Source organism: Mus musculus, chromosome 11 (genome assembly GCF_000001635.26).
Source record: "Mus musculus strain C57BL/6J chromosome 11, GRCm38.p6 C57BL/6J".
Classification (NCBI taxonomy): domain Eukaryota; kingdom Metazoa; phylum Chordata; class Mammalia; order Rodentia; family Muridae; genus Mus; species Mus musculus.
In genome coordinates this window covers 116,171,883-116,199,050 of record NC_000077.6, presented here as the reverse complement: position 1 = coordinate 116,199,050, position 27,168 = coordinate 116,171,883, and the positions used below count along the sequence as shown (strand labels likewise).

The following is a 27,168-nucleotide window of genomic DNA, read 5'->3' as shown; positions in this document are numbered from 1 at the left end:
GGAGACGTGAGGTCCGGGAAGAGCCCCACTCCCTTTCCAGTGCCACTGCGGTCCCTTGACCTTTTACCTTGCTTTCCTTGGCGAGGAGCCGCTCGGGGACCTCCCCTGGCCCGCAGCAGGGGATTCGTCCGTCCGGCGGGCGGTACCAGCGTCGGGGATTGCAGCCGGTCACGTGAGGAGTGGCGGCGGGGACGGGGCGGGGACGGCTCGAGGGGGCGGGGCCGAGGGCTGTCTCGCTCCGCTCATAGGGCCTGGTCGGCGCCTGAGCTGCGGAGACAGGTTGTCATCGCTTTGGTGCCTGTCACTTCTGTCGCCACCTCCTCTGCCCCCAGCACTGGTCTCCGTCATGAATCCCGATCTGCGCAAGGAGCGGGCCGCCGCCACCTTCAATCCAGAGTTAATCACGCACATCTTGGATGGTAGTCCGGAGAACACCCGGCGCCGTCGAGAAATCGGTGAGCCTGGAGGGCCGGGCCTCTTATACCGAACCAGGCGAAAGACCCCCGTGAATGAGGATTTGGGGCCTCTGGAGTTGAGGGGAAGCGGGGACCCCTACTTCGATGGGCGTCCGGTGTCAGGATTAGGAGGGGAACGTCCTCTGTTCTAATCTGATGGGAGTCAGGGAGGGTGAGTACCTGTTTCTCTTGATGTCATTTAACCCTCTTTCAGAGAACTTGATTCTGAACGATCCAGACTTCCAACATGAGGACTATAACTTCCTCACTCGAAGCCAGCGTTACGAGGTGGCTGTTAAGAAGAGTGCCACCATGGTGAAGAAGATGAGGGAATTTGGCATCGCAGACCCTGAAGAAATCATGTGGTTTAAAAAGTAGGTGTATCTTAGCACATTAGTGTATGCCCAAACTACAGCTGCAGTCTGGGGAGGTCTTCTTACCGCGCATGTCGTTTAAAGGCTTAAATTGAATACTTCATGATTCAATTTTATGTGTGAAAAATAATATTACTTTTGCATCTAGATCTTTTAGTAGGATAGCATAGCATAGTTGTAAAAATGCTAATAATGAACGGTTGTGCCCAAAATTGTTTTTTTTTTTAATTTTAACAAACTTTAAGGGATGGTGAGGTGGCTACCTGGCCTAATCATCTAATTTCAATTTGTAGAAAGAGAGTCACCTCCCTTAGATTGTCCTCTGACCATTTGCTAGAGGTGGCTGTTGTACCCCCACACACAATAAGATGAAACTTTAATTTATAAAGTTCTTTTGAACTGGGCCACGGTGACCCATGCCTTTAATCTCAGCACTTCGGAGGAGGCAGAGGCAGAGGCAGGCTGATCTCTGATTTTGAGACCAGCCTGGTCTGCAGAGCTAGTTCCTGTTCGTCAGCCAGGGTTACATGGCGAAACTGTGGGAGAGGGTGGGCCAGAAGGCCGGGCAAACACTAGTGAAGCCCGCTGGGGGGATGGGGGAGACAGAGAGGCAAATAATAAAAAAGCTTTTTGTTCCAAACATCCCTATGAAAGTTCTTTAAGTGCAAAGTGAACCTTCACTTTGTAAGAAAGCTTCCCGATACCAAAGGTGTGGCGCAGTGGAACACAGATTGCCTAGTGTCTCAAGGCTGTGGGTTTGAGTCTCAGCACTGAAGACAAAACAGAGAGGGGGTGGCGAAATCCGCCTACTGATTTTCTGAGGAACTGTATTGCAAGACCAGACATTGAACTATTTTGGAACACTATCAGATTCTGTTTTTATGTAATGGGTAGTTTGAGTATAAAGTAATAGAAAGTGTGAGAGTCCGTGGAGAACCTGTCAGACCTCAGAATGAATCCGATATTCTCAGAACCACATTCTAAGAACGTCGCATTGTCGGATGGAATGCTGGCGTTTCCTACTGGCTGGCCGGTCGGGAAAACCCGCTTTAGTCTGCGGTTGAGGAAAGCCGCTTTTTCTCAGACGCTCATCTGTTGCACTTTGCTTTTCTGTTATACATAAGGGGGCTGGAGACATGGCTCAGTGGTTAAGAACACCGTCTGATCTTCAGGGGACCCAGGTTCAATTCCCAGCACCATCACAACTGATTGTAACTCCAGTTCCAGGTTATCTGACACCCCTACATAGGCGTACATACAGGCAAAACACCAATGCATATGGAATAAATAAGTCACTAAAAAGGACTTTTAAAAATTACATATAAAGGTCCCCCTTCCCCTTTAGCCTCAAAGTCATCCTCGCACAAGGTGTTTTGCTTGCGGTGGCTCTGCTGCTTCTCCTTTATTTCCTTTAAAACTTCTGTTGGGTTTTTACATAATAGAGGAACTCGTCAGCGTGTTCATTAATAAAGATAAAACTGGGAGGCTGGAGATACACCTCGACAGTATAGAGCCCTTACCTACCATGCACAGCTAACTAGGTTTAGTCCCCAGCATTTATAAATAAATAAATAAATAAATAAATAAATAGTAGCAGGGGTCAGTCATCTGTTAAGAGCACTGGCTGCTCTTCCCGAGGTCCTAAGTTCAATTCCTAGCAACCACATGGTGGCTCACAACCATCTGTAAAGTTGAGACCAGGAGAACACTCACTTTTGCCTAGCATGTTCCAGATCCTGGATGAAATCTGCGACACCTTAGCAACAACAACAAAATTTTGTTTCTGTTTTCTTTTGAAGTTTGGCTTTGTCTTTTGAGATAGGTTAATCTCTATGTCACTATGTAGTCCAGGCTGGCTCCAACCCCAAATATTCTTTCTGCCCCAGCCTCTTTATTGCTGGGGTTACAGATGTAAGCCACCCTAGCTGGCTTGAAAAGCTTAAATGTTATTAAGAATATGTTTTCAAGAACTAATATAAATATTACAAGTCCTGCCCTCATGTGGTAATGGTTACTTCTTTTTCCTTTGAGTTACAGATGCAATGCATTCAGAGTCTGGTTTTTTTTTTTTTTTTTTTAGATTTTTTGAGACAGGGTTTCTCTGTATAGCCCTGGCTGTCCTGGAACTCACTTTGTAGACCAGGCTGGCCTCGAACTCAGAAATCTGCCTGCCTCTGCCTCCCGAGTGCTGGGATTAAAGGCGTGTGCTACCATGGCCCGGCCAGAGTCTGTTTCTTAATTCACCCATTACTGTGACAATGAAATGGTTTGCTTTGCTCCTTAGGCCTTCCTCAGAACTCCAGTAGATCTTACTAATCAGAAATACTAGTTTACTTGTGCTTGTAATCTATGCACATGGGAGGTGGAGCCAGGTCAGAGTCATCCTTATGTATATCCAGTTTGAGGACTGTCCTAGCTACATTTATAGTTACTTATTCGTGGTTAGTTTTGGTAGCAAAGCAGAAGACTAGCCAACCTCCACATACTTGCTTTTGTTTCTAGAGCTTGTAATCTATGGGACTTGGGTAAGTCCGAGGGAAGTGTTAGCAAACGGACTGAGCTGGGTTCACAAACAGAAGCTGTTGAAATTCAATACCTTCTCAGGGCAACATGGAGGAGTGCTGTTGTTTGGTAGAGTGGATGATACAGCATATTTTATAACCTTTGTAACTGCACGACAAGCAGCCAGACTCAGGTGAGGTCACAGAGACCTAGAACAAAGTCCTTCCTGTGGACCATGCCTCATGGGAAACATGAAATACTAGCGATAAGTTTCAGTGCCCTTTGAAACAGGAAGTGTTCCCGGGATGTGACGGGAAGTCTGTTTAAGTTGAAGGAGCAGACTGGTGGTTAGTCTTGGTAGTGACTGCTGTCAAGTCTCTCCTGTTTCTCGAACCATTCTTCTTTCTTGCCCAGTATCTTTTTTTATTTATTTTTATTGTTTATTTACATGTACATGTGTGTGTGCCTGTATGTGTGCATGTGCCCAGGGATGGGGCAGTCCTTGGAGCTGGAGTTACAAGCTGCCTGATGAGGGCACTGGGGGTTGAACGCTGGTCCTCTGAGAGAACAATACATGTTCTTAACCAGTGAGCCATCTCTCCAGCCCCCTACCCCGTTTCCTGTCACTTGCTGGAGATGGCTTACTTTTCAACTAGTAATAAGCATTTAGGGGGAAAAAAAAAACCCTTACCATTCATTGTTAAGTACAGTGGGCATGCTCAATGAGGGCCGAGGACTAGAATTACTGAGGCAGGGGAATTTCCAGGAATTTAGGGCATTCACTGTTATCTTTGTTATGTGTTTATTACTAACCCCCCTCCCATCTGTTTGCTTTTGTTTTTTGAGACTGGGTTTTTCTGTGTAGCTCTGACTAGGTAGATCAGGCTGGCCACAAACTTGGAGATCTGCCTGGAAGGTGTGCATCACCACTGCCCAGCTGTGGCTGCGGCTGCGACTGCGGCTGCGGCTGCGGCTGCGGCTGCGGCTTCTTCTTCCTCCTCCTCTTCTTCCTCTTCCTCCTCCTCCTCCAGATAAGGCTTCTTATTTTTTAAATCTATTTATCTATATTCTATGCACATTGGTACTTTGCCTGCATGTATGTCTGTGTGAGGGTGTCTGATCTTCTGGAACTGGAGTTACGGACAGTTGTGAGCTGTCATGTGGGTCCTGGGAATTGAACCCAGGTTCTCTGCAAAAACATTAATTAAGACTGGGTCTCTTATGTTTTGTTTGAGGTTTGTCATCTTTTTTTTTCTTTTTTTTTTAATGTGTTGTTTTTATAAAATTGATTTTTAAAAAATATTTGATGAAAGTAGATGTTTGCATGCATGTTTGTTTATATTCTACTGTCTTGCCTGGTGCCAGAGGGGGTTAAAAGCAGTGTGGGATCCCCTGGCAGTGGAGTTATAAAAGGTTGTGAACTACCCTGTGAGTACTAGGAGCTGAAGCTAGGTCTTCTGGAAGAGCAGCCAGTGCGTTTAACAGTTGAGAGTCTCCATCACCTGATTCACAGACAGGTCTTAACTGTAGCTCCCGTTATCCTTGAACTCCTGTCTTGGCTTATTGATTGCTTATGACTGTTCTGCTTGCTCTCAAGTTCCAACAAGGGTCGGTTGGGTTTTTTTGTAGACTCCTTGGGCTTTTAAAACTGATTCATTGAGGCTGGTTAAGGGACATATCAGTTGATAAGGTCCTGGAGACTAGCCCCAGTCCTTATGATAATTAATTAAATCTGGTTTCTTTCTTTCTTTCTTTTTTTTGTTTTTTTTTTTGTTTTTCGAGACAGGGTTTCTCTGTATCACCCTGGCTGTCCTGGAACTCACTTTGTAGACCAGGCTGGCCTCAAACTCAGAAATCCGCCTGCCTCTGCCTCCCGAGTGCTGGGATTAAAGGCATGCACCACCACGCCCAGCTCTTTCTTTTTTTAGATTTATTTATTTTACTTATTTGAGTATACAATTGCTGTCTTCAGACACACTAGAAGAGGGCATCAAATCCCATTACAGATGGTTGTGAGCCACCATTTGGGTGCTGGGAATTGAAATCCGAACTTTTAGAAGAGCAGTCAGTGCTCTTAAGGCTGAGCCACCTCTTCAGCCCCCTTCTTTTCTTTTCTTTTCTTTTCTTTTCTTTTCTTTTCTTTTGTTGAGGACAGGGTCTCCCTATAGTGGGACTTTCTTAAATCCTTCAGAGGTATAAATAAGATGTGGAGACTTTTCACATAGGTTAAAGCTTTGACCTTTAGGGCAGTCTCCCAGCTACTGTAAACTTAACCTGACTATCTTGGCCATGACCTGTCAGTCATGTGGCTAGTTCTGCACCTCTCTGCTACACTGCTGACGTCAGTCTTGTTCCCTTTGTCCTTTGTATCTCTTCTCCCAGCATCCCTCCCCTTCCCCTACCTCCTAACCCTCCCCCCCACTAAGTTCTGCCCTCCACTTCTTGCCCAGATATTGGCTGTCAACTCTTTTTTTTTTTAAACATTCTTTTTTTTTTTTTAAAGATTTATTTATTTATTATATGTAAGTACACTGTAGCTGGGATTTGAACTCCGGACCTTCAGAAGAGCAGTCAGGTGCTCTTATCCACTGAGCCATCTCACCAGCCCCGGCTGTCAACTCTTTATTATAGCCAATCAGATACAATGTTGTATTGCCTCAGACTAATGAGGAAGAATTAATATTTATAAAATATGAGACCAGCTGGAGAGATGGCTCAGCAGTTAAGAGCATTGACTGGCTCTTTCAGAGATCCTCAGTTCAATTCCCAGCAACCATGGGGTGGCTCACAACCTTCTGGTGTATCTAAAAACAGCTATAGTGCCCTTATATACAAAAAAAATCATTCTTTAGGGAAAAAAAAAAGCCAGGCAGTAGTGGCTTTAATCCCAGCACTTGGGAGACAGAGGCAGGTGGATTTCTGAGTTCGAGGCCAGCCTGGTCTACAAAGTGAGTTCTGGGATAGCCAAGGCTACACAGAGAAAATCTGTCTCCAAAAAACCAAAACAAACAAAAAAGGCCATTGATAGTCCATAGAAATAACAATACAGGTCTGGAGAGATGGCTCAGTGGTTAAGAGCACTGACTGCTCTTCCAGAGGTCCTGAGTTCAATCCCAGCAACCACATGGTGGCTCACAACCATCTGTAATGCTATCTGATGCCCTCTCTTGGTGTGTCTGAAGACAGCTACAGTGTACTTATATATAATAAATAAATAAATGAATGAATGAATGAATGAATAAATCTTTAAAAAAAAAGAAATAACAATACCAAGATCCTGCCAGCATTTATCTCTTTGCTGGTCCAGAGACACACCCTGGCCCAGTGTGCCCCAGCATCTCCCTAGGTATCGTCAGCATTCACTTCCTCCCATTCCAGCTCTAGCAGTTTGCATTCTCAGGTGTACACTACCACTTCTAGCTCAGTCTCTTCTAAAGCTAAATTTCATGTGGTTTAGGGAAGGGAGAAACAACAAAAAATTTAATTAAAAAAGAAAAACAGGGCTGGAGAGATGGCTCAGTGGTTAAGAGCACCGACTGCTCTTCCGAAGGTCCTGAGTTCAAATCCCAGCAACCACATGGTGGCTCACAACCATCTGTAAGGAGATCTGACGGCCTCTTCTGGAGTGTCTGAAGACAGTTACAGTGTACTTTTATAATAAATAAATAAATCTTTAAAAAAGAAAAAGAAAATCAATAGCCTATGTGTCTGCTCTGTCTCCTCCTCCTTGTTGTAGACCTGCCTAGCTGAGAGCTCACTATGTAGACTATGCTGCCTTTGGACTCTTGAGATGTCTGCCTGCCTCCACCTTCTGAGTGCTGGGCTCCTAGCCTATGCCGCCACGCCCAGCTCCTCTCATTTTGCATAGGAGCTTTTGAGTTAAAATCCTTATCACATTTTCCAGTTTTCAGAGTATTTTATTGAATTGCTCAGCCTTTTCAGTTCCTTCATGGAAATGTGGGTGCGTTATAGATTCACCATTTCTGGCAATTATACCTTATTTCTCAGAACTTCCTGTGTTTTCTCTTTCCTTCCATCTATCCATCCATCCCCATGAGGGGATGGGGAGAAAGTGTGTGAATGGCAGTGGTTTTAGTGAGACTCAGACACCTTAGGACACTGCTCTGGTCTTACCCTGGAGCTGATGTACGTGTCTGTCTGTCTGTCCTTCTCATCAGGCTGTTGGTGCTTAGCTTCCCCTCTCCCTTTATATTCCTGTCTCTTCCGATTTCCTATCTGGTTTTTGCTTTGTAGCCCAGGCTGTCTTCAGACTCAAGATCCTCCTGCCTCAGCGCCCTGCTGTTTCCTGAGGTTCTAAGCATGTTCCGTTCCAGCTCCACACAGTTTAAAATACCTGGTGATGAATATGATGTTACAGAAATCCAAGACAAAAGGCACTTTATTATTTAGGCACAAGTCGCTGTCTCTCATACATAGGCACTGGAGTTGCAGGAGCTCATTTGTGTTGATTGGCAACACCGGTCTCAGCCTGGGTGTCTCAGAGTGGCTGCGGTCAGTGGAGAGCAGAAGAGGCCAAGGCTGCCTTGTGTGCTGTTGATTTCTGAAATGGAATAGTAGGCAGTAGCTGTGGTTGCTGTTGCTGCTTTAAGGTGATGGGCTCCGTGGAGTGAGTCTTCCCTTCCTACCTACATAGTCCTTGCTCTGCTCCTTGTGAAGCCCAAGATCTCCTGGGTGAGAAGTTTTCTTTCTTTTTTTTTTTTTTTTTCTTTCTTTCTTTGAGACAGGGTTTCTCTGTGTAGCCCTGGCTGTCCTGGAACTCACTCTGTAGACCAGGCTGGCCTCGAACTCAGAAATTCACCTGCCTCTGCCTCCCGAGTGCTGGGATTAAAGGCGTGAGCCACCACCAGGCGAGAAGTTTTCAAAGTCACTTAGCCGACACATCATTTGTACTTCAAATTCTTTTGGTGCACAAGGAGCCTGTAGGAAGCAGGGTGACCGGTGAGATTAGTTTGTGTCTTCAGCTTTCATGTGTGCTGTTTTCGGAAAAGGCAGTCAAGGGCTAGATCATGTACACTTTCCTTAATTTGAAGCAGTGCTTGCTGGTGACTTTTAATGCTCACATTAGATATCCTGGAGACCTTTACAGATAGTGATCCTGCCCTGAATACGCACTTATTCCTCAGGGCACTTGCCTCGGTGACCTGGCGGTGGGTGGGTGTAGTCCTAGCACTTCCGGCATGATGGATGAGTATGAATCTTGGGAGTGGGAGACTGCACTGGGCCTCAAATAACATTCTGTGGCAGCCAGAGTTAGGGAGTGAGACCCTGGCTCATAAGAATTTTCTTTCCTTAAATAGATATTCTTTGTTGTTTTTTAACAGCTCTATAAAGAATATTTTGTGGAGTTCCTTAACTTCAAAGCGAGTTAAACCTGAAAGTAACACTAAGGCTCCCAGCGCTGACTCAGAACAGCCAGCCAGGCAGACCAGAGGAGGCGCAGGGTCCACTGTTTTAGATAAGTGTAGAACTTACACAGGACTTCTTTTTAAAAAACAGAACAAGCAGTCGTTGGTTGTGTCAGGGTCTTCCTGAGGTGCCTGGGCCATCCCCAGCACCAGGGAGGAAACAAAAGGAGTCTGGCCCTGAGGTGAGAATAGACATTACAGGAGAGCTTGCTCTTGGCTCTTGGCTTGTAAAGTAGAAAATTCTACATTTCATTTAATAGAAGAGATCTTCAGTTTTCCATCCTTCATCCTGAGGGGCAAGAATTTATTTTATTTTGTTGAGAATGTGAGGTTAGGGGCTAGCAAAGTGGCTCACGGTGCTTACCGCAGAGCTTGCCGGATGGATGCAGTGTGATTTCTGGACGGTAAAGGTGGGAAGGGGGCTGTTGTACACAGCTGTCCTCTGCCCCCCACGTGTGCCGTGCACATATGCCTCCTTCCCCGTGTCTCTCTCCATCTCCCTCCCTCACTCAGGCACACGCACGCACACGCTAATCCTAACAGTGATGATGAGAGAAAGTGTAGCGCACAGTCTGTAGCGGGAGGCCGAGACTGCACGCACACGCGCGCACACCACACACACACACACACACACAAGCACGCTAACCCTAACAGTGATGAGAGCGTGTAGCGCAGTCTGCAGCGCTGGGCTGAGATATTTTTCTTTTCTCTCCTGTAGACTACATATGGTCAATTTTGTGGAACCTGTTGGCCTCAATTACTCCATGTTTATCCCTACCTTGCTGAATCAGGGCACCACTGCTCAGCAGGAGAAATGGATGCACCCGTCCCAAGAACTCCAGATAATTGGCACCTACGCCCAGACGGAGATGGGCCACGGTTAGTCCACATCTGAGGGACCTGGGATGACCACTTAATGAGTTCAAGAAAAGCGACTCCTGCTGTTGGATTATGTTTTCTTCTCCTGCTGCTATGTGTTTGGGATTTTATTTTTTAAGTTGTGGCATCAAAACCCAATTTCTCTTTCTGAGTTTATTTCTTCATAAAATAGGTCTAGGGCTCTGATGAGCATCTTCAGTGTCACTCCTTAAAGCTTGTCATTCTCACAGATACCTACTGTTAGCTGCTGTGCAGCTTGGAGAGATGGTGTTTAGAGGTGTGGAGCACCCAGCTATGCTGGTGTGTGTAATTGTTGGAAGTGCCTCTGATGCCTCACCAGCGTCTGGAGGTGACGTCAGAAGCACGGCTGTAATGACACGGTGAAAGCAGGGAACTGTCTTGCTCTTACGTTGCCTGCTAGCTGCTCCAAAGTTTGTAAAACGAATCCTGTGGTTATCTCTGGCTGTTTTGTCGTACAGTTCCTCCGTGAGTGTCCGTGGATCCTTTACTGCCAGTAGCTTTTGGTTAAACCCTTCCCAAGTGCTTGGGTGTGTTCAGAAAGTTGTAGTCTCAGTGTGGAATAGGATTGTTTTCAGAGCTAAAACTCACAGTAAGTGTGCATATTTTAGCTTTTGTTGTTTGCTTTGGTTGTTTAAGAGAAGGTTGGCCTTGTTAGCCTGGGCTGGCTTGAACATGCAGTCTTCCTCCCTTGGCCTCCATGTGCTGCAATGGTAACTTGGCACCGTGTGCCCAGCAGGTGTGAGTGTTTTACATTTGAGATGACCTGCTTCATACTTCAGTGCCATGATGGAGGAACCATGAAGAGAAGGGAGTTGCACATGCTAAAGCAGTCTTACAACCCAGCACTTTGGGAGGCTGCAGGAAGATTGCAAGTTTCAAGTGAACCTGGACTTCGAAGTTCAATCCTCTCAGAGAACCACGCAGGGTGTGGGGCAAGGATGCCAAATAAATCTGCATTATAATCTCCAGGGGATTGGCGCGATGCTTAGGGGTTAGATGGTGTGTGTGAGCTATATCACAGACACCCAAGGCTTTATTCAGGATGCCAACACTGGAAGGACAGGCCTAGAACATCTCCCGAGGGGAGAGTGCTGTAATATTGTGTCTTCCTTTCTGGATGTACTGACCCGCATCCTTCGTAAGAGGCCTTAGGTGTGAAGTGTAAGGAAGTTTATATGTCTTTTTAGTCTTCTCTTGTTGGCCTAATGTTTCTGCTTTAAGTTTAGAGAGAGGACAGACTTAAGACTTGAACTCTTGGCTGAGATCAGAAAGTGAACTCATAGGTCTTTCTCTGGACAAGTTTGCCTGTTTCTAATTTGGGACATGTTCTTGTATCGGTCAGCTCAGTTGCATGTCTATAGGGCGCTGTCAGGGTGCAGTGGTGAGGGTTAAGTTTTGCTTCTCGGTGATTTGTTCAGTTTTGGCCTTCTTTCCCACCCTCTTTCTGTCCTGCGGGTTAAGAGGTCAAATCTGTTGGTTAATTTACATATGACTGTATTTCCTGATAAAGAACTGGTTAAAACACAATCCTTTCCCTTAAAGGAAAAGGCAGGTCCCTGTCAAGTTTGTCTTTTACCTTTATGCCTTCCTGTCCCTTCAGACAGACATACCAGGAAATCTTGACAGATCTGTTCCTGGTCCCAAGCAAGGAGAGGGCTGGGCTGAGGAAGACGCTCTGCGGGCCTAGTGTTGGAGGAACACTGCGGGAGGGAAGCAGCTGTGCGTCTCGTCTCTTCAGGTCACAATGCAGACAATCAGTTGCCGATCTTGCCACTGATAGGGACTCTGTCTTTTCCCTCATTTCCCTTTCCCGTCTAGGGAGGTAAAGCTTCTGTAACATGGCTGCCGCCCTGGGGGACAGCCCTGGCAGGCTCCTCTCACTGAAGAAGGGTCCTTTCTTCGTCAAACTTGAAAAAGAGCCAAGTTGATCTCATGAGTCTTAATCCTCCTGCATTGCGGCTTCACTGCTGTCCCCCATCCTAATCTGAGTTCTTCCAAGCTGACTGGACCCTGTAGGCTCCCATGAGACTTGTGTCTTGGGTTTGGGTTATTGTAATCTTCTCAGCCTTATTTTGTCAGTCTGTCTGTCTTTTTCCTTTGGTGCTGGGATGGAACCCAGTCTTTATGCTTGTTAGACAAGCTCTCTGCCACTGATCGGAATCAATAGTCCTTTTTTCTGCTGTAATCTAAATTCTTTATAAGAGCAGTGGTTGCCTAGCACACAGAAGGCCTCAGATCAACCCCCAGCATTGCAGTGGAGAAAGGAAAAAAAACTATATATACACAGGCAAGTGTGCATAAACATATATACACAGGCATGTGTTCATAAACATAGCATAAACATATATACACAGGCATGTGTTCATAAACATAGCATAAACATATATACACAGACATGTGTTCATAAGCATATATATTATCTGAGGTTATGCCTTTTGTCTATTATTATCAGAAATGAATCACTTCATTGAAGGAAAGACCTTTTTTTTTTTTTTGAGGCAGACAGATCTCTGTGAGGCTACGTAGTAAGTTCCAGGCTGATCAGGGTTACACGGTGAAACCCTGTCTCAAAAATAAAACAAAAACACCTGGGTTTATTTTTATTCTTTTGTGTGTGTGTGTGTGTGTGTGTGTGTGCGCGTGCGCGCGCATGAGCGCATATGTGCGCGATTATCACAAATGTATTGGTACCCTCAGAGGTCAGAAAAGCATAGCAGATCCCCTGCAGCTGGAGTTACAGGAGTGGGGAGTCTTGGGTTAGTTCTTGGTGTGCACTGAGACCTGAGCTCAGGTCTTGGCAAAATCACAAGTGCTCTCTTCATCTCTTTAGCCCCTCCTTGCTGTTTGTTTTGCTTTGAGACAGGGTTCTAAGTAGCTTGGAACTCATTATGTGGAGCAGGCTGGCCTGGAATTCTCATCAGCCCGCGCCTCTGCCTGCCTCTGCAGTGCGGGGATTGCAGGGGAGCCCTGCAGTAGCTCACAAAGGTATAACCCAGGCCAGCTTCAGCTTTTCCACCCTCCTCTCTCACTACAGCACTTGCCCACCGAGGGCGCCAGCACCAGGTTTTGACTTTGAATGCTGATCTCAGTTTGTCAAGTTGAAAAAAAATATTGCAGAAATTTGAGTTTGGGTTCTAGCAAAGCTTTGTGTTTTCTTGGGAAGTAATTCTTTCATGTTTCTTCTCTCGGGCAGAAACTAGCTAGCTTTTTCCTGTTTGCCAGATCTTTGGGAGGAGGGTGTTTGTGGGATACAGGGCTTGTGAAAGTCCCTTTATAGACCAGCCTAGTCTCAAACTTGTAGGGATCTTCCTGCCTGAAGGGATTATAGGCATGAGTCACCAGGCCTGGTTTTTCTTTGGATGGTACTTGGCTTTGTGCAGGCTAGGCAACCACTGTGCTGAAGGCTCAGCTATGCTCCCAGCCAGCCAGAGCATTTTCCCCTGCTGTTGGCTGCCAGCCTGTCCAGCTTTGTAGCCTATGGAAGGAGAGACTGAAGAGATCTTTCCACGTAACAGCTTTAAAGGAACTGACTTGAACACGTCACAAATGGAGAGCTAGTGCTTGATAACTTACGACAGATGATCTCACAGTAGGACCTTTTACTGTCATGCATAATCAACTTTAATAGAGAAGCTAACGCACGCTTTGTACATTCCTAAATGTTATCCATGTGACAAAGACTTACGTACGCTACGAGAGAGGTTCTCAGTCTGACTTAGTGTATTTGACACACTTGTGCTGTTCCTTCTGTAGCACCGCACACAGATACAAACCTTCCAGGCTCCTCCTTCACCAGCAGTCTCCGCTTGTTAGCAACACAGAGCAGCTCTCCTGAAAGCAGAAAGTGGGTGCTCCCATCCCCAGGCGCCTGTCTAGGTCAGGGTTACTGCTCTGGGGACCTGGCATGTGTTTCTTTTGCTTACTGGATACCATCCTTTTGGGAAGGGAGTGCTGTGGATTAGCTCAGGGCCTAAGCGAGCAGGACTTCTCCCCTGAGTGTCCCCAGCCTGGTACTCTCCCAATCCCTACTTAAATCCAGGGCCTCCTGTAGGAGTTCAAGGTTTGGGTGTAAGGGTTAACAGTGGTTTGGTTTTTGTCTGTCTGTGATAGAACAAACCCAAGGCCATTGTCTTACCACTATGCCACTGTGTACCACCATTCTCAGCACTGGCCTTCTAGAAGCTTGGCAAGCTCATGAGTGAAAAAGGCATCTCGGGGTGGTAGGCACGGCTCAGCCGTTAAGAGCGCTGGCTGCTCTTCCAAGGGACCTGGGTTTGATTTCCAGCACCCACATGGCAGCTTACATCCCTGACTGTAACTCCAGTTCCAGGGCCTCTGACACAGTCACACAAACATACAGACAGACAAAACACCAGTGAACATAAAATAAAAAATAAATTACATATTTTTTAAAAAGAAAGAAAGAAAAGGGCATTTAGAGAGTCCAAATTGGTTGGTTTCATTTGGCTTTTAAGGTAGGATTCTTCTATGTGGCCCAAGCCGGCCTTCAACTTGAATCCTTCTGCCTTCACCTCCTGTGTGCTGGGATTACAGATGCGCACCATCACAACCAGTTCCACTGATTGATCTCAGTATTTTTCTCTAATTTTAAAATGACTGCAAATTCCTAGGGCGTTGCAAAAGCAGCACAGAGTCCCCATAGACCTTTCACCCGCTCCGCCTGTGGCCAGCCTATGAGATTTCCAGTTTCCGTGTTTCTGAGGAAATCATGTATGTGGAGTTTGGATGTTCTCCACCCATGTTGGACTTGGAGATTAAGCTCGCCAACCAGAGACCAGAGACAGGACTAGGTTTGCAAACCCTCGTCCTGGTCTGCCACCATCGTTTCGATGCACATGTGGCATGTGGCCATGCATTTTCCTTTATTCTCTGTGAGGGGAGGAGATTCACTGTGTCTCTGTGAATGGTTAGCTGGAAATGCAGCCACCTGCCCTGGAGAGGGCTCATAAGCTCCTGCTTAGCTGCTAAGCGCTGCTTGTCTCCTCCCCAGCTTAGACAGAGGAAGCTGAGAGGATGAAAGGTATGTGGTCCAGGCTCTTCTCTAAGATAATGAAATAGCATAATAATGGGACACAGCCTGTCATGCACAGGTCTGTAATTAGCAGCTATAATGGTTGTCACTAGAAATCGCATGTCTTAAATTGATGCCATTATTGGGATGAAGAGCACTGTCATTTTTTGTGTTAATTTGCATCAGTAGATCCTGGCTAAATATTTGATATGGTGAACTTGAATGAATTTGTTATGTGAAGACTGTGAGTCTCCTATTGAACAAACAATATCCCAGTCTAGACACTTCACTGAAATTGCATTCAGGAATACCTTAGCCAAGGTTTTATCACTGAGAGAACTGCCATGCTCTCCTGTTTCTGACCCACCCAAGGGCACCTTGGTTCCCATTCAAATCTACTTTACAAATTTTTTATTTCCTTTTGTTTAATTATCAGGCCAGAGTCTTGCCTTGAACATACTGTTCTGTGCTGTATGGGTCTGGGTCTCCACAGCCCATTCCCGCTGCTTAAGAACGATGCCATTGTTGGCTCTGCCAACGTAAGAAAGATGAGCATTGTTGAGAATCCTAACTGACACAGAAAAGGACAGTGCTCGTGTCCGCGGTGAGGTGCACCTGACTGATTTCTTACTCACAGTTTGTTTTTTCTCCTTCCCTGCTCCATCTGTTCGCTTTTCTGATTCTTACACACCTGATGACCCTTCCCTCAAATGCCCATCCTTGCTATTTCTTCGAAGCTCTGTGCACCGAGGGCATCCTGAGCCTTTGGACCTTCACTTGGGCATGTTCCTGCCCACCTTGCTTCACCAGGCCACCGAAGAGCAGCAGGAGCGTTTCTTCATGCCGGCCTGGAATCTGGAGATCACGGGCACTTATGCGCAGACAGAGATGGGTCATGGTACAGTGTGTTTAGTCTCCCTTCTGCAGGCCTGCCTAGGTGGGGATGGATGGAGGTGGGGATTCTCATGGTTTCTGAATTGGTGTCTGTCTGCCATTCATTTGCAGCTGTCGGCTTGTCCCCATGTTCTGAGGACTCAGCGTGTGTATTCCACGCAGACCCCTTGGTGCTGAATAGTATTTTATAGGTTCCTCAGAGGATGCAGTGGGGCATCCAGTTGGGCTGGGCTGTGCCTGTGAGGACTTCTTTACTGTGCTGTCTGATATGGCCCAAGGGCTTCTTCGGCAGCAGCGTTTACTGAGTGCCTGGTTTCTTGACTTTTCCTTCGAAGGCTGTGGCTCACAAACTGTCCATTTCTGTGGCTCAGTTTGGAAATTTCTAGTTGTTTCAAAGTGTTCAGTGAGACCTCAAAGGCTCTCAAAGTAGTTTGTTAAAAAGGTCCTCAGCGTTTATTTCAATGTAAAATGCCAGCCACGTTTTTTAATAGTCCTTTTCAAATAATTACAGTGTATGACGGCCCATCTCCAGCCACACGTGAGCCTAAGCATGCACTTCCTCACTCGTGAGCAGTGAGCACCGAGCCAGAGCCTGGCCCACAGAGTGAACCCAGGCCCGTTGGGCCTATAAATTATTGTTTCCATTCTAGTGGTTGTTCTAACATAAGCTGCCGTGAATGTACAGACAGGCTAACTGGAGTCTGCTTCTGTCACACGTTGCTTAGTCTCCTCACAAGTACAGAGGTATAGTTCACTAGAGTCAAAGTTGTCATGTTAAAACTTAGGAAGAGGACTCAGGCTGGCAAGGTGGCTCTGTGCTAAACTTGCTGCCAGGCCTGATGTCCTGTTCCCAGAACACACTTGGCAGGCGAGAACTGACGCCCACCAGTTGCTGTGACTCGTGTGTCCTCGTGGCACCTATGTACATAGGATAGATGGAAGGTTGGTTTGTGTTTGTGTTTTGAGACAGGGTTTCTTTGTGTAACCTTGGCTGTTGTGGAACTTTCTCTGTAGACCAGGCTGGCCTCAAATTCACAGAGATCCTCCTGCCTTTGCCTCGAAAGCACTGGAATTAAAGGAGTGTGCCACCACTGCCCAGTGGAAGTGTAGGGTTTTGTTTTGTTTTAAATGTAAAAGAACTGGGTTTAAAGGAAAGTAGCCATCTCTGTTACATAGGGGAACACAAGTTGCCTCTGCATTTTCTTTTATTAGTCTCAATAAATACAGCACATTCACTGAGCCACACTTAGGAGTGGGATGCTCAGGACACTATTGCTAGCGGCCTAGTGGGAAATGTCTAACGGGACAGTAACTGCGCGGCGCCTGTCGCTCACGGCTAGTCTACAGACTCGTTGCTGGTATTTAGCTTCCTCTGACGCCCGGCTGGTCTGTTTTCTTGGTCTTTTCCCTCTCTGCTATACTGAGGCCATGTGATCTCTGACCTCAGGAACTCATCTTCGAGGCTTGGAAACCACTGCCACATATGACCCCAAGACCCAAGAGTTCATTCTCAACAGCCCAACTGTGACTTCCATCAAGTGGTGGCCTGGGGGGCGTAAGTTGAATTTTTTTCTTTAAATATCTTTTGGATGTTTGTTGTTATTGTTGAACATTTTAAGGACTTATTATGAGATTGCGACCGAGATAGAGGCAGTTTATTGAAGAGAAGAAAGGTGTTCCCAGGAAAGGAAGTGAGGGAAAGTGCAAAGACAGGTTCAGAACCAAAGCCTGCATTGCACCAGAGAGCAAGAAAAACAAAAAATCAAAATACAAGACCATAACCAAGTGTGGTGCACACTTGTAATCCTAGCACTAGGGATGCAAAGGTGGGAAGATCAGGAGTTCACACTCACAGTCCCAGCACTCAGGACTCAGAGGTGGGAAGATCAGGAGTTCACACTCACAGTCCCAGCACTCAGGACTCAGAGGTGGGAAGATCAGGAGTTCACACTCACAGTCCAGCACTCAAGACTCAGAGGTGGGAAGATCAGGAGTTCACACTCACAGTCCAGCACTCAGGACTCAGAGGTGGGAAGATCAGGAGTTCACACTCACAGTCACAGCACTCAGGACTCAGAGGTGGGAAGATCAGGAGTTCACACTCACAGTCCCAGCACTCAGGACTCAGAGGTGGGAAGATCAGGAGTTCACACTCACAGTCCAGCGCTCAGGACTCAGAGGTGGGAAGATCAGGAGTTCACACTCACAGTCCCAGCACTCAGGACTCAGAGGTGGGAAGATCAGGAGTTCACACTCACAGTCCAGCACTCAGGACTCAGAGGTGGGAAGATCAGGAGTTCACACTCACAGTCCAGCGCTCAGGACTCAGAGGTGGGAAGATCAGGAGGTGAGACCTAACTTGAGCAGGAACACACACTCTCTGCTCCTGCTTCTTGCTCTTGCAGTTGGGAAGACTTCCAATCATGCGATAGTCCTGGCTCAGCTCATCACTCGAGGGGAGTGCTACGGGTTACATGCCTTTGTTGTCCCTATCCGTGAGATTGGGACCCACAAGCCTCTGCCAGGTAAGGATTGTTCATCTGATACCAAGGTAAAAATTAAAACTGTAAGAGGTGCCGGGCGTGGTGGCACACGCCTTTAATCCCAGCACTCGGGAGGCAGAGGCAGGCAGATTTCTGAGTTCGAGGCCAGCCTGGTCTACAGAGTGAGTTCCAGGACAGCCAGGGCTACACAGAGAAACCCTGTCTTGAAAAAAACAAACAAACAAACAAAAAAACTGCAAGAGGCTGGAGAAATGGCTTAGCAGTTAAGAACACTGGCTGATCTTTCCAGAGGAACAGGGTTCGGTGCCATCATTTACCTGGTGGCTCACAACCAGCTGTAACTCCAGTTCCAGGGATCCAACACCCTCTCTGGCCTCCTGGGGCATCAGGCATGCTGTGGTACATGGAGATACATGCATGGAAAATACCCACACACATAAAACAAAATAATGAAAATAAGTAACTGCAAGAGGTGTGAGGCGCCATTAATGGGAGCAAAGGGAGGCAGGAACTTCACACACATGTGCGACACCCGTGCTTCCTGTTGTCTGTGGCAGGCATCACTGTTGGGGATATCGGCCCCAAGTTTGGTTATGAAGAGATGGATAATGGCTACCTGAAGATGGACAATTACCGTATTCCTAGAGAGAACATGTTGATGAAATATGCCCAGGTATATTTACTTATTTGTCTATTTTATTTAGTAGTAGATTGTTATTGTTGAAGCAGGTTCTCACGGTGTACCTCAGCCTACCCAAGCTGAGGATCAGGACTGTCCTGGCCCAGCTGCAGAAGGTGATGGGCTTTTTCTCTGACAGTGACTTAGAAGCAGGTGGGCAGTGTGTGAGGAGTACCACCCGCTTGGTGAACCTGCGGCTCTCAAGCCTTTAAGTAATTTAGAATCACCTGAAAGGCCAGTTAGACCTCAGGTTATTAGTCAAGTATAGTGTGTACTTGAGAGGCGGGTGGGGGTGAGTTCAAGGTCAGCCTGTGATACATAGCAAGCCCAGGTCTTCAAATTAAGCCCTTGCTCCAAAATATTCAGAAGGTCAGAATAGGGAGCGAGATTTAGTATTTCAGACGGGTCCAAATGAAGCCAATTTGTTCAGGAAACACAGTTGGAGAATTAAATTAGTACATGGCCTCTCGGCCTCACAGAGACACTTCAGCCTATTTGTTTTCCCAGGTGAAGCCTGACGGCACGTATGTAAAACCTCTGAGTAACAAGCTGACATATGGGACCATGGTTTTCGTAAGGTCCTTCCTCGTGGGAAGTGCAGCTCAGAGTCTGTCCAAGGCATGCACCATTGCCATTCGATACAGTGCTGTGAGGCGCCAGTCTGAAATCAAGAGAAGGTGAGGGTAGGGTCTGAGATGAGCTTGGTGCCGAAGGCTTGCTCTGACCCTCTTCTTAAGAGGAAAGGTTAGAATAAACACTTAATCCACCTCTCTACCCTGGCACCAGTGCCATGGGGCTAGGTGTTAGCCCAGGATCTCATGCATGCCCGGCCTTCCAAGGATGTAGCACCTGGCATGAATGATGGAAGGCAGAGAGGGCGAGCAGGCTGCTTCTGTCTGTCATCTCCAGGATTGTGGTTAGAATGCAGTGGGTTGAGCCTTGAGGTAGGCTGGGCCTTTGATAGCATCCTCTTTAGTTGTGAGCAGACCATTGGGTTTCTGGGTAGTTTGGAAATGTAGTTGTCTCAGTCATACTGGAAACACTGCAGCAGTTAGAGCACTGTCCTGATGCCAGTGCAGTAGAGGGGGTCAGGGCGTCGCCAAGGGTGTGGTGCATGCTCTCAACCCCAGCATTTGGGAGGCAGAGGCAGGCAGATCTCTGTGAATTTGAGCCAGCCTGCTCTACAGAGTGAGTTCCCAGACAGCTGGGCTATGTAGGGAGACCCTGTTTCAAAAAACAGGAAAAGGAGACACAGACTGCCATTTTGGTCCGCGTGACTTGAGGCAGATTCCCTACCTCTCATTTCCCCATCTGTAAGATGACAGCAGTGGGAGCAGCTGCCTCACGGGAGGGGGGGCGGGAGGAGGAGCTCACTGCTGTGTAGAGTCTTGGGCTGAAACCTGGAACGGGGTGAGTAACATCGGCTGTTTTCTCTGTTAGCGAGCCAGAGCCCCAGATTTTGGATTTTCAGACGCAGCAGTATAAACTCTTCCCGCTCCTGGCCACCGCCTATGCCTTCCACTTTCTCGGAAGATACATAAAGGAGACCTACATGCGGATTAATGAGAGCATTGGCCAAGGCGACCTGAGTGAGCTGCCTGAGGTACGTCAGCCGCGCCGTCCTCCTTCCCTTAGGCCTGCAGGGACGCCCTTAGGTTGGTGTTTGCCTGGTGGCAGACATCCAAACACTGTACGTGGGACTCCTGAAAGGAATTACAAAATCCTGGAACTTTTTTTTTCATTAAAAGCTGGACAGATGTCAAGATGGAATTTTTATTAATTTAAAAGGAGAGAGATTACTGTTTGGCCAAGTATAGCAGTTGAGAAAGGCCTGAGACTGTTAATAATTCAGTGGGTCAGGCGACTGCCTCCTGGTCTGCTCTAACAGAAGCTGCACACTTAGGAGAGCATGTGTTTTCTCATTAGAAGGTGGGTGTGAAGCCGGAGTTCTCATGGCCTGTGCTTGTCCCGTAGCTTCATGCCCTCACAGCTGGGCTGAAGGCTTTTACTACCTGGACAGCCAATGCTGGTATCGAAGAATGTCGGATGGCTTGCGGTGGGCACGGCTATTCTCACAGCAGTGGGATTCCAAATATTTACGTCACGTTTACCCCGGCCTGCACCTTCGAGGGGGAGAACACTGTTATGATGCTGCAGACGGCCAGGTGAGAAGCCCACCGTGGCTGCTCCGCCCTCAGGTCTTCTTCCCAGGCCTGGGGGCTTGCTTCCTCCACCGTGAAGGACAGGCCTGACTCGCTCACCCTGTGGTTTGTCTTAGTCAGGTCGCTATTGCTGCGATGAAGCAGGATGCCCAAGCACCCTGGGGGAGGAAAGGGATTTTAAGACATAACCTGTCGGTTTTTTTGATTCATCCCCAAGATCTCAGATTAATAAATACCACAAATGTAAAACATAATTACAATTCGAAAGTTCCAGTCTTTACCAGTTCAAACACTTTAAAAGTTTAGCCTATGAGATGGCTCAGCAGTTAAGAACACTGACTGCTCTTCCAGAGGACCCAGATTCAATTTCCAGCACGCACATGGCAGATTACAACTGTCTGTCACTCCAAGATCTGATATCCCCACACAGACAGATATGCAGGCAAAACAGCAATACACAAAATAAAAATAAATTTAAAAAAAAGTTTAATCTCTGTAAAAATCCAAAATTTCTTAGAAATCCAAAGTCTCTCAGTGTGAGCTCCTGTCAAACCCTTTCTTACTGAAGAGGGAAGAACCAGGGCACAGTCGCAGTCTGAACACGGCAAACCCAAGCTCCATCAGGTAAACAGTGTAACGGCCAGTGTCTGGGATCCCCTCGGGTCTTCTGGGCTCCTCCAGTGGCTGGGTCACCTCGGCTCTTCCCCCTGCAGCACACACAGCCGCTCCTCTAGGCTCAGGCTGTCTCCACGCCACCGCTGCTGTTTTTGGTGGTCATCCCATGACACTGGCATCTCCACAGTGCTGGAGTCTCTGCTGCAACTGGGCTGCTCCTTCATCATGAGCTTCTCCTGGGCTCTATTCAGAGACTCCAGCCCTGTCACACAGTGCCAAGCCTCAGCTGCTCTCCATGACCCCTTCCTGCCTTCAAAACCAGTACCACCTGGGTTACCAAGTTAAGTTGCCAACACAAAGAACAGCCAGCCTTGGCTGCCTCTGGACCACAGCTTCTGTGTGCTGACCCTGAGGAAACACTTCCCAGAAGCCTTTTCATCAGTGATGCTGGTCTCTTCTTAACCACAGCTGACTCTTCAGCCCCAGCAGACCAGCATCTATTGTCCCATCGAAGCAAAGATTTGACTTTAGTGGTTCTGGTTTCTTGTCAACCAAGCTCCAGCTGACCAGACTCCACAGATTCATCACATATACTGCGTGTAGTCTTTGCATCCTTCTGAAATGTCGCAAGCCAGGCCTCCGTCAGCCGCACCACTCTCCACATCCTCACTGTGCAGGCTATTACGAGACAGCTCACTGAGCTTCAACTCCCAATGACTTTTCCAGCCCAAAGTTCCACAGTCCTTCCACAATCCTCGGCAAAACATGTGGTCAGGTCTATCACAGCAATAGCCCACTATCCTGGTACCAACTTTTTTCTGGTTAGGGTTTTCTTTTTTTTTTTTTTTTTCCTTTTTCTTTTTTTGGTTTTTCGAGACAGGGTTTCTCTGTTTTCAGGCTGTCCTGGAACTCACTTTGTAGGCCAGGCTGGCCTTGAACCCAGAAATCCACCTGCCTCTGCCTCCCGAGTGCTGGGATTCAAAGGTGTGCGCCACCACGCCCAGCTCTGGTTAGGGTTTTCTTTTTTTTTTTTTTTTTAATTTATTTATTTATTATACACAAGTACACTATAGCTGTCTTCAGACACTCCAGAAGATGGAGTCAGATCTCGTTACAGATGGTTGTGAGCCACCATGTGGTTGCTGGGATTTGAACTCTGGACCTTTGGAAGAGCAGTCGGGTGCTCTTACCCACTGAGCCATCTCACCAGCCCCTTTGGTTAGGGTTTTCTATTGTTGTGATGAAACACCATGACCAAGGCAACTTGAGGAGTAGGGGATTATCTGGCTTGCATTTCCACATCGCCGTGATTCATCCTCAGAGGGAGTCAGGCAGGAACTCAAACTGGACCTGGAGGCGGGAGTTGATGCTTACTAACTCGCACCCCGACCTTCTCAGTATGCTTTGCTTTGTTTCATTCATTTATTTACTTTACAGTGTGCTCAAAGTTTCCCTCCTGCTTCTCCTCCCAGTCCTTCCCTCTTCCCTCCTCTCAGCCCCCCTTTCCCATTCTCCTCAGAGGGGGGTAGCCTCCCAAGGATACCAGCCAGCCTTGGCATATTGAGTTGCAGGAAGACTAGGCACATCTTCGGTTGTAACCTGCTTTCTTACAGAGTCCAGGACCCAGCCCAGAGATGATACACACAGTGGGCTGGGCCCTCCCACATCAATCACTAATTAAGAAAATGCTCTACAGCATTGGTTTTCTACCTTCCAAATGCTGCGACCCTTCATTACAGTTCCTCATGTTGTGGTGACCCCCCAAGCATAAAATTATTTTTGACACTACCTTATAACCGTAATTTTGCTACTATTATGAAACATAATGTATACATCTGTGTTTTCCGATCATCGTAGGCCACACATGTGAAAAGGGCTGTTCGACCCCGAAAGGGTCATGGTCCCCAGGCTGAGGACTGCTGCTCTGCCCCTTGCCCGCAGCCCAGTCAGTCTTTTGGAGACGGTTTCTGAGTTCCCTCCTCTCAGATGACTCTAGCTGTATCAAGTTGACATGAATTTAGCCAGGATAGCACATGGTCACCCTAGCAGGTACTGAATGCCTGTCCCGCAGTGTGGAGTCACTTCAGTAGATTGCTAAAAGCATGTGCTCTGGTGGTTTCTAGGTTCTTGATGAAAATCTATGACCAGGTTCAGTCGGGGAAGCTGGTGGGTGGTATGGTGTCGTACTTGAATGACCTGCCGAGCCAGCGTATCCAGCCGCAGCAGGTGGCAGTCTGGCCAACTCTGGTGGACATTAACAGCCTGGACAGCCTGACAGAAGCCTACAAGCTACGTGCAGCCAGGTGAGCGCCTGTCACGGGTGAGAGGCCGCTGTGGGACCTGCTGGCTGGGGCCAGGTCAGCTGTGAGAACCATGGGTTTCTCAGCTCTCTCCCTTTCCTTCTTGATTAACAGATTGGTAGAAATTGCTGCAAAAAACCTTCAGGCCCAAGTGAGTCACAGGAAGAGCAAGGAAGTGGCGTGGAACTTGACTTCTGTCGACCTTGTTCGCGCAAGTGAGGTCAGTGGTGGCCTCTCCCCTCAGCGCGCTCTGCTGCCCTGCCTTAGTGCTGTGTCACTGGGGCAGCCTTCCTGGAGGCAGGCTGGTCTGGAACTGACCTCCAGCTCCTGGTGGGCCTGCGTCAGCCTCCCAAGTGTTGGACTCAGAGGCGGGCGGAGCACCACGCCCTCCTTTCCAAGGATTCCCACGCCCCACCGTGTCCCTTTCTTCTAGGCGCACTGCCACTACGTGACCGTTAAGGTCTTTGCAGATAAACTCCCCAAGATTCAAGACAGAGCCGTGCAAGCCGTGCTGAGGAACCTGTGTCTCTTATATTCTCTCTATGGGATCAGCCAGAAAGGAGGGGATTTTCTTGAGGTCAGTGTTCTGAAGCAAGGCCTTCGGTGTGTGTGCTTGTTGTTTGATTTAACGGTTGTCCATTTTATAGTCCTTTGCGTATAATTTGTCTGCTCTGTGCTTTTATTCGTTCATTTTATTTTTTTTCTTAGGGGAACATCATCACAGGGGCTCAGATGTCACAGGTAAACAGTCGGATCCTGGAGCTGCTCACAGTGACTCGCCCCAACGCTGTGGCTTTGGTGGATGCCTTTGACTTTAAGGATGTGACCCTTGGCTCTGTTCTCGGCCGCTATGATGGCAATGTGTATGAAAACTTGTTTGAGTGGGCCAAGAAGTCCCCACTGAACAAGACAGAGGTAAGGCTAACAAAAGCTTCTTCCGAGCTTCTGAACTTTTCATTTAAATTTGTCCAGGTGCTAGGCACAGACCAGAGGGGTGCCCTGGCAGGTGCTAGGCACAGGACTCCCTATAACTCCAGTGCGGGGATGTGTATGTCTAACACACTTTCTGACCTCCAAAGGCACTCAGAGGAACATACCAATGTAGACACATGCACATAAATAAATGGTAAAATTGAATACATTTACTTATTTAGTTAGTTTTTCAAGACGTGATTTCTCTGCATAGCCATAGCTGTCCTGGAACTATCTCTGTATACCGGGCTGGCCTTGAACTCACAGAGTTTACCTGCCTCTGCCTCCTGGGTGCTGGGATTAAAGCCATATGACACCACCACACAGCTTTAATTTTCTTCAAAGTAAAGGCCAGGAATATAATGAGTGGACCGCACCTTTAATTCCAATATGTGGGAGGCAGAGGTTGGTGATCTCTGAGTTTGAGAACAGCCTGGTCTACAGAGCAAGTTGCAGACAGCCAGGGCTACACAGAGAAGCTCACAAAGACCAAAAAATCCAAAACACAAGAATATTTGAATTTGTTTTCATATAAGGCCAATATATTTTCTCAATTAAAAGTTTTGTGTGTGTGTTTTTTAAGAAAATGCTAATTTACCAAGAAAGGACCTTATTCACGTCTCCACTTTCCCTGTAGGTCCACGAATCTTACTACAAGCACTTGAAGCCCCTGCAGTCGAAGCTTTGAAGTTTCCCCAGGGACAAGTCTGAGCTCCACAGAGAGGCCGAATCTCTCCTTGATTCACTAATCCTTGTGAAATCGTCTTCAGACTTGTGTAGCTATAGAGCAAATGATGGGCTGGCCTTTCCCTCTCTATAAGTAAAGAGAAATGAGCAGACTTAGAGATGAAATGAGAATCCAGTGTTGTAGGTGCAGTAGTAGCCCAGGCCGACGTAGGACCTCGGGAAGCCACTGCCGCGCTGTGGCCTGGCTGACGTTATTTGTTCTGCTGCTAATCTCTGTAGGCCTTGACTCTGGGGGAATTAACAGAGTTTAACTACTAAATACTTAGTAATTTTCACATTTTCACTGCTAATCACTGGATATATGTTTTTTAAACAAAGGTGTTCTATAGAGCTGGACTTTCCAGGCTTTCTTGCCTAGCACTTTCTGATCTACCACTAAGAGCAGGAGTTTGGGGGCCAGAAACTAATAGAAACCCAGATGTGAGTGTGTGGCCCTTACATATGCCCCTGCTGCCTGCTGTGTGGGTATGTCATTCCTACCAACTGTCACACTAACATATCAACAAGAGGAGTCCTTAAACACCCACCCACCAAGAAAGCAGCGCTCCGGGACTAAGCTCCCACTCTGGTCTTCCTGGCAATGGCATGCACCCGCCCATGACCCCACTTCCTGACACAGCTAAGTTGCTTGTCTTTACCTCCAGGCTTTCGGCCGTTGCCTGGACTTCAATCATGGTGGCTGACCTTCCCTTTCTTGCTTTGCTTCTCCTCAAAGAGATAATAGAGACAATGACCAGTCTTTCCTCATAGATCAAGTATGGGGAGAGCCCTCAGCTATGGTATTCCTGTATTTTGGTGACTTATTTAAGTAAATTTCCTGGGACAATCCAGATTTGAAAGATTCTGTCTTCTTGTTGTCATAAACTATTAAAATGCTTGGTGGTCACCAAAGTATTTGACATAAAAATAAATAAATAAATCATTCAGGCCACCTTTTACACCAGAAATCACAGGAAAGCCCTGGGCCCCAGCCATCTGCTGAGTGTTAGTTGAGAAGATGGATCCTAAGCCAGCTGAAGAATGAGTGCAGGCTGTGGGGAGGTTCTTGCTGAGTAGCTGGCTTTGTGGTAAGCTGCTAGCAGCCTTACAGGGTGGCGAAGCAGCCCCCCTTTGGATGCAGAGCAGCCTCTACAATCATTCTGACCTTAAAGGTAGAGTATGGACCTTTTGTGGTATGTGTGTGTATGCTTTTTTTTATGTAGTGATTTTTTTTTTCTTGAGACAGGGCCCAGAGTGGCCTTGACCTCTGATCCTCAGCCTCCCAGATGCTGGGGTTACAGGTTTGCGCTGACATGCCTGGCTAGTTGGAACTCTTTGTTCTTAAAAGCACAGTAGAGAGATCATTGTGACCTATTAAGTCTGTGTCTGTGGCATTGGCATCGTGAGAACAGTTCTTTCAGAGCAGTTCTGAGAACACAGTATTAATGGAGTGGAAATGACATCAAGTCAAAGCCATCAGATTTGCTGACACAGTCTTAACCTTTCTCCTGGAATGACTGATAATCCCTGAAGATTGACAGTAAGCAGCATGTCACCTGTGGGGTTTCTATTTGACAGTAATTCATATTCTGGAAAATAGCCAATAAATTTAAATGACTGGATCTTG

General features: G+C 47.2%; 2 protein-coding genes across 5 annotated transcripts in view; one reads left to right on the top strand and one right to left on the bottom strand.

Moving 5' to 3' along the window:
• The window catches only part of Ten1 (TEN1 telomerase capping complex subunit), a 16,464-nt gene extending 16,268 nt beyond the window's left edge, over window positions 1–196 (bottom strand). Inside the window, exon 1 of the mRNA NM_027107.1 lies at window positions 68–196. The gene's annotated coding sequence lies outside the window, so the exon portion shown is untranslated. The remainder of the gene's footprint in view (window positions 1–67) is intronic.
• Window positions 6–27,168, top strand: Acox1 (acyl-Coenzyme A oxidase 1, palmitoyl). Of its 4 annotated transcripts, NM_001377521.1 has the most exons (15): window positions 272–455; window positions 670–829; window positions 9,476–9,636; window positions 15,427–15,587; window positions 17,031–17,138; window positions 17,989–18,108; window positions 18,645–18,760; window positions 19,274–19,443; window positions 20,207–20,369; window positions 20,741–20,931; window positions 23,667–23,846; window positions 23,958–24,063; window positions 24,277–24,420; window positions 24,552–24,758; window positions 25,453–27,163. In NM_001377521.1, exons 3-15 carry the CDS (start codon window positions 9,572–9,574, stop codon window positions 25,501–25,503), a joined length of 1,782 nt encoding a protein of 593 aa, NP_001364450.1. In that variant the 5' UTR covers window positions 272–455; window positions 670–829; window positions 9,476–9,571; the 3' UTR covers window positions 25,504–27,163. The 4 variants fall into 4 exon arrangements, with proteins under 4 accessions (NP_056544.2, NP_001258827.1, NP_001364450.1 ...); NM_015729.3 differs by lacking the exon at window positions 9,476–9,636 and having other exon boundaries at window positions 6–455; window positions 25,453–27,168; NM_001271898.1 differs by lacking the exon at window positions 15,427–15,587 and having other exon boundaries at window positions 6–455; window positions 25,453–27,168.

Bases quoted from the DNA above. Each gene is read 5' to 3' on its own strand.
- Acox1 (NM_015729.3), top strand. From the start codon at position 347: ATGAATCCCGATCTGCGCAAGGAGCGGGCCGCCGCCACCTTCAATCCA. The intron at 18,761-19,273 runs GTATATTTACTT...TTGTTTTCCCAG, and splicing joins TGTTGATGAAATATGCCCAG to GTGAAGCCTGACGGCACGTA. The intron at 24,421-24,551 runs GTCAGTGTTCTG...TTTTTTTCTTAG, and splicing joins AAGGAGGGGATTTTCTTGAG to GGGAACATCATCACAGGGGC.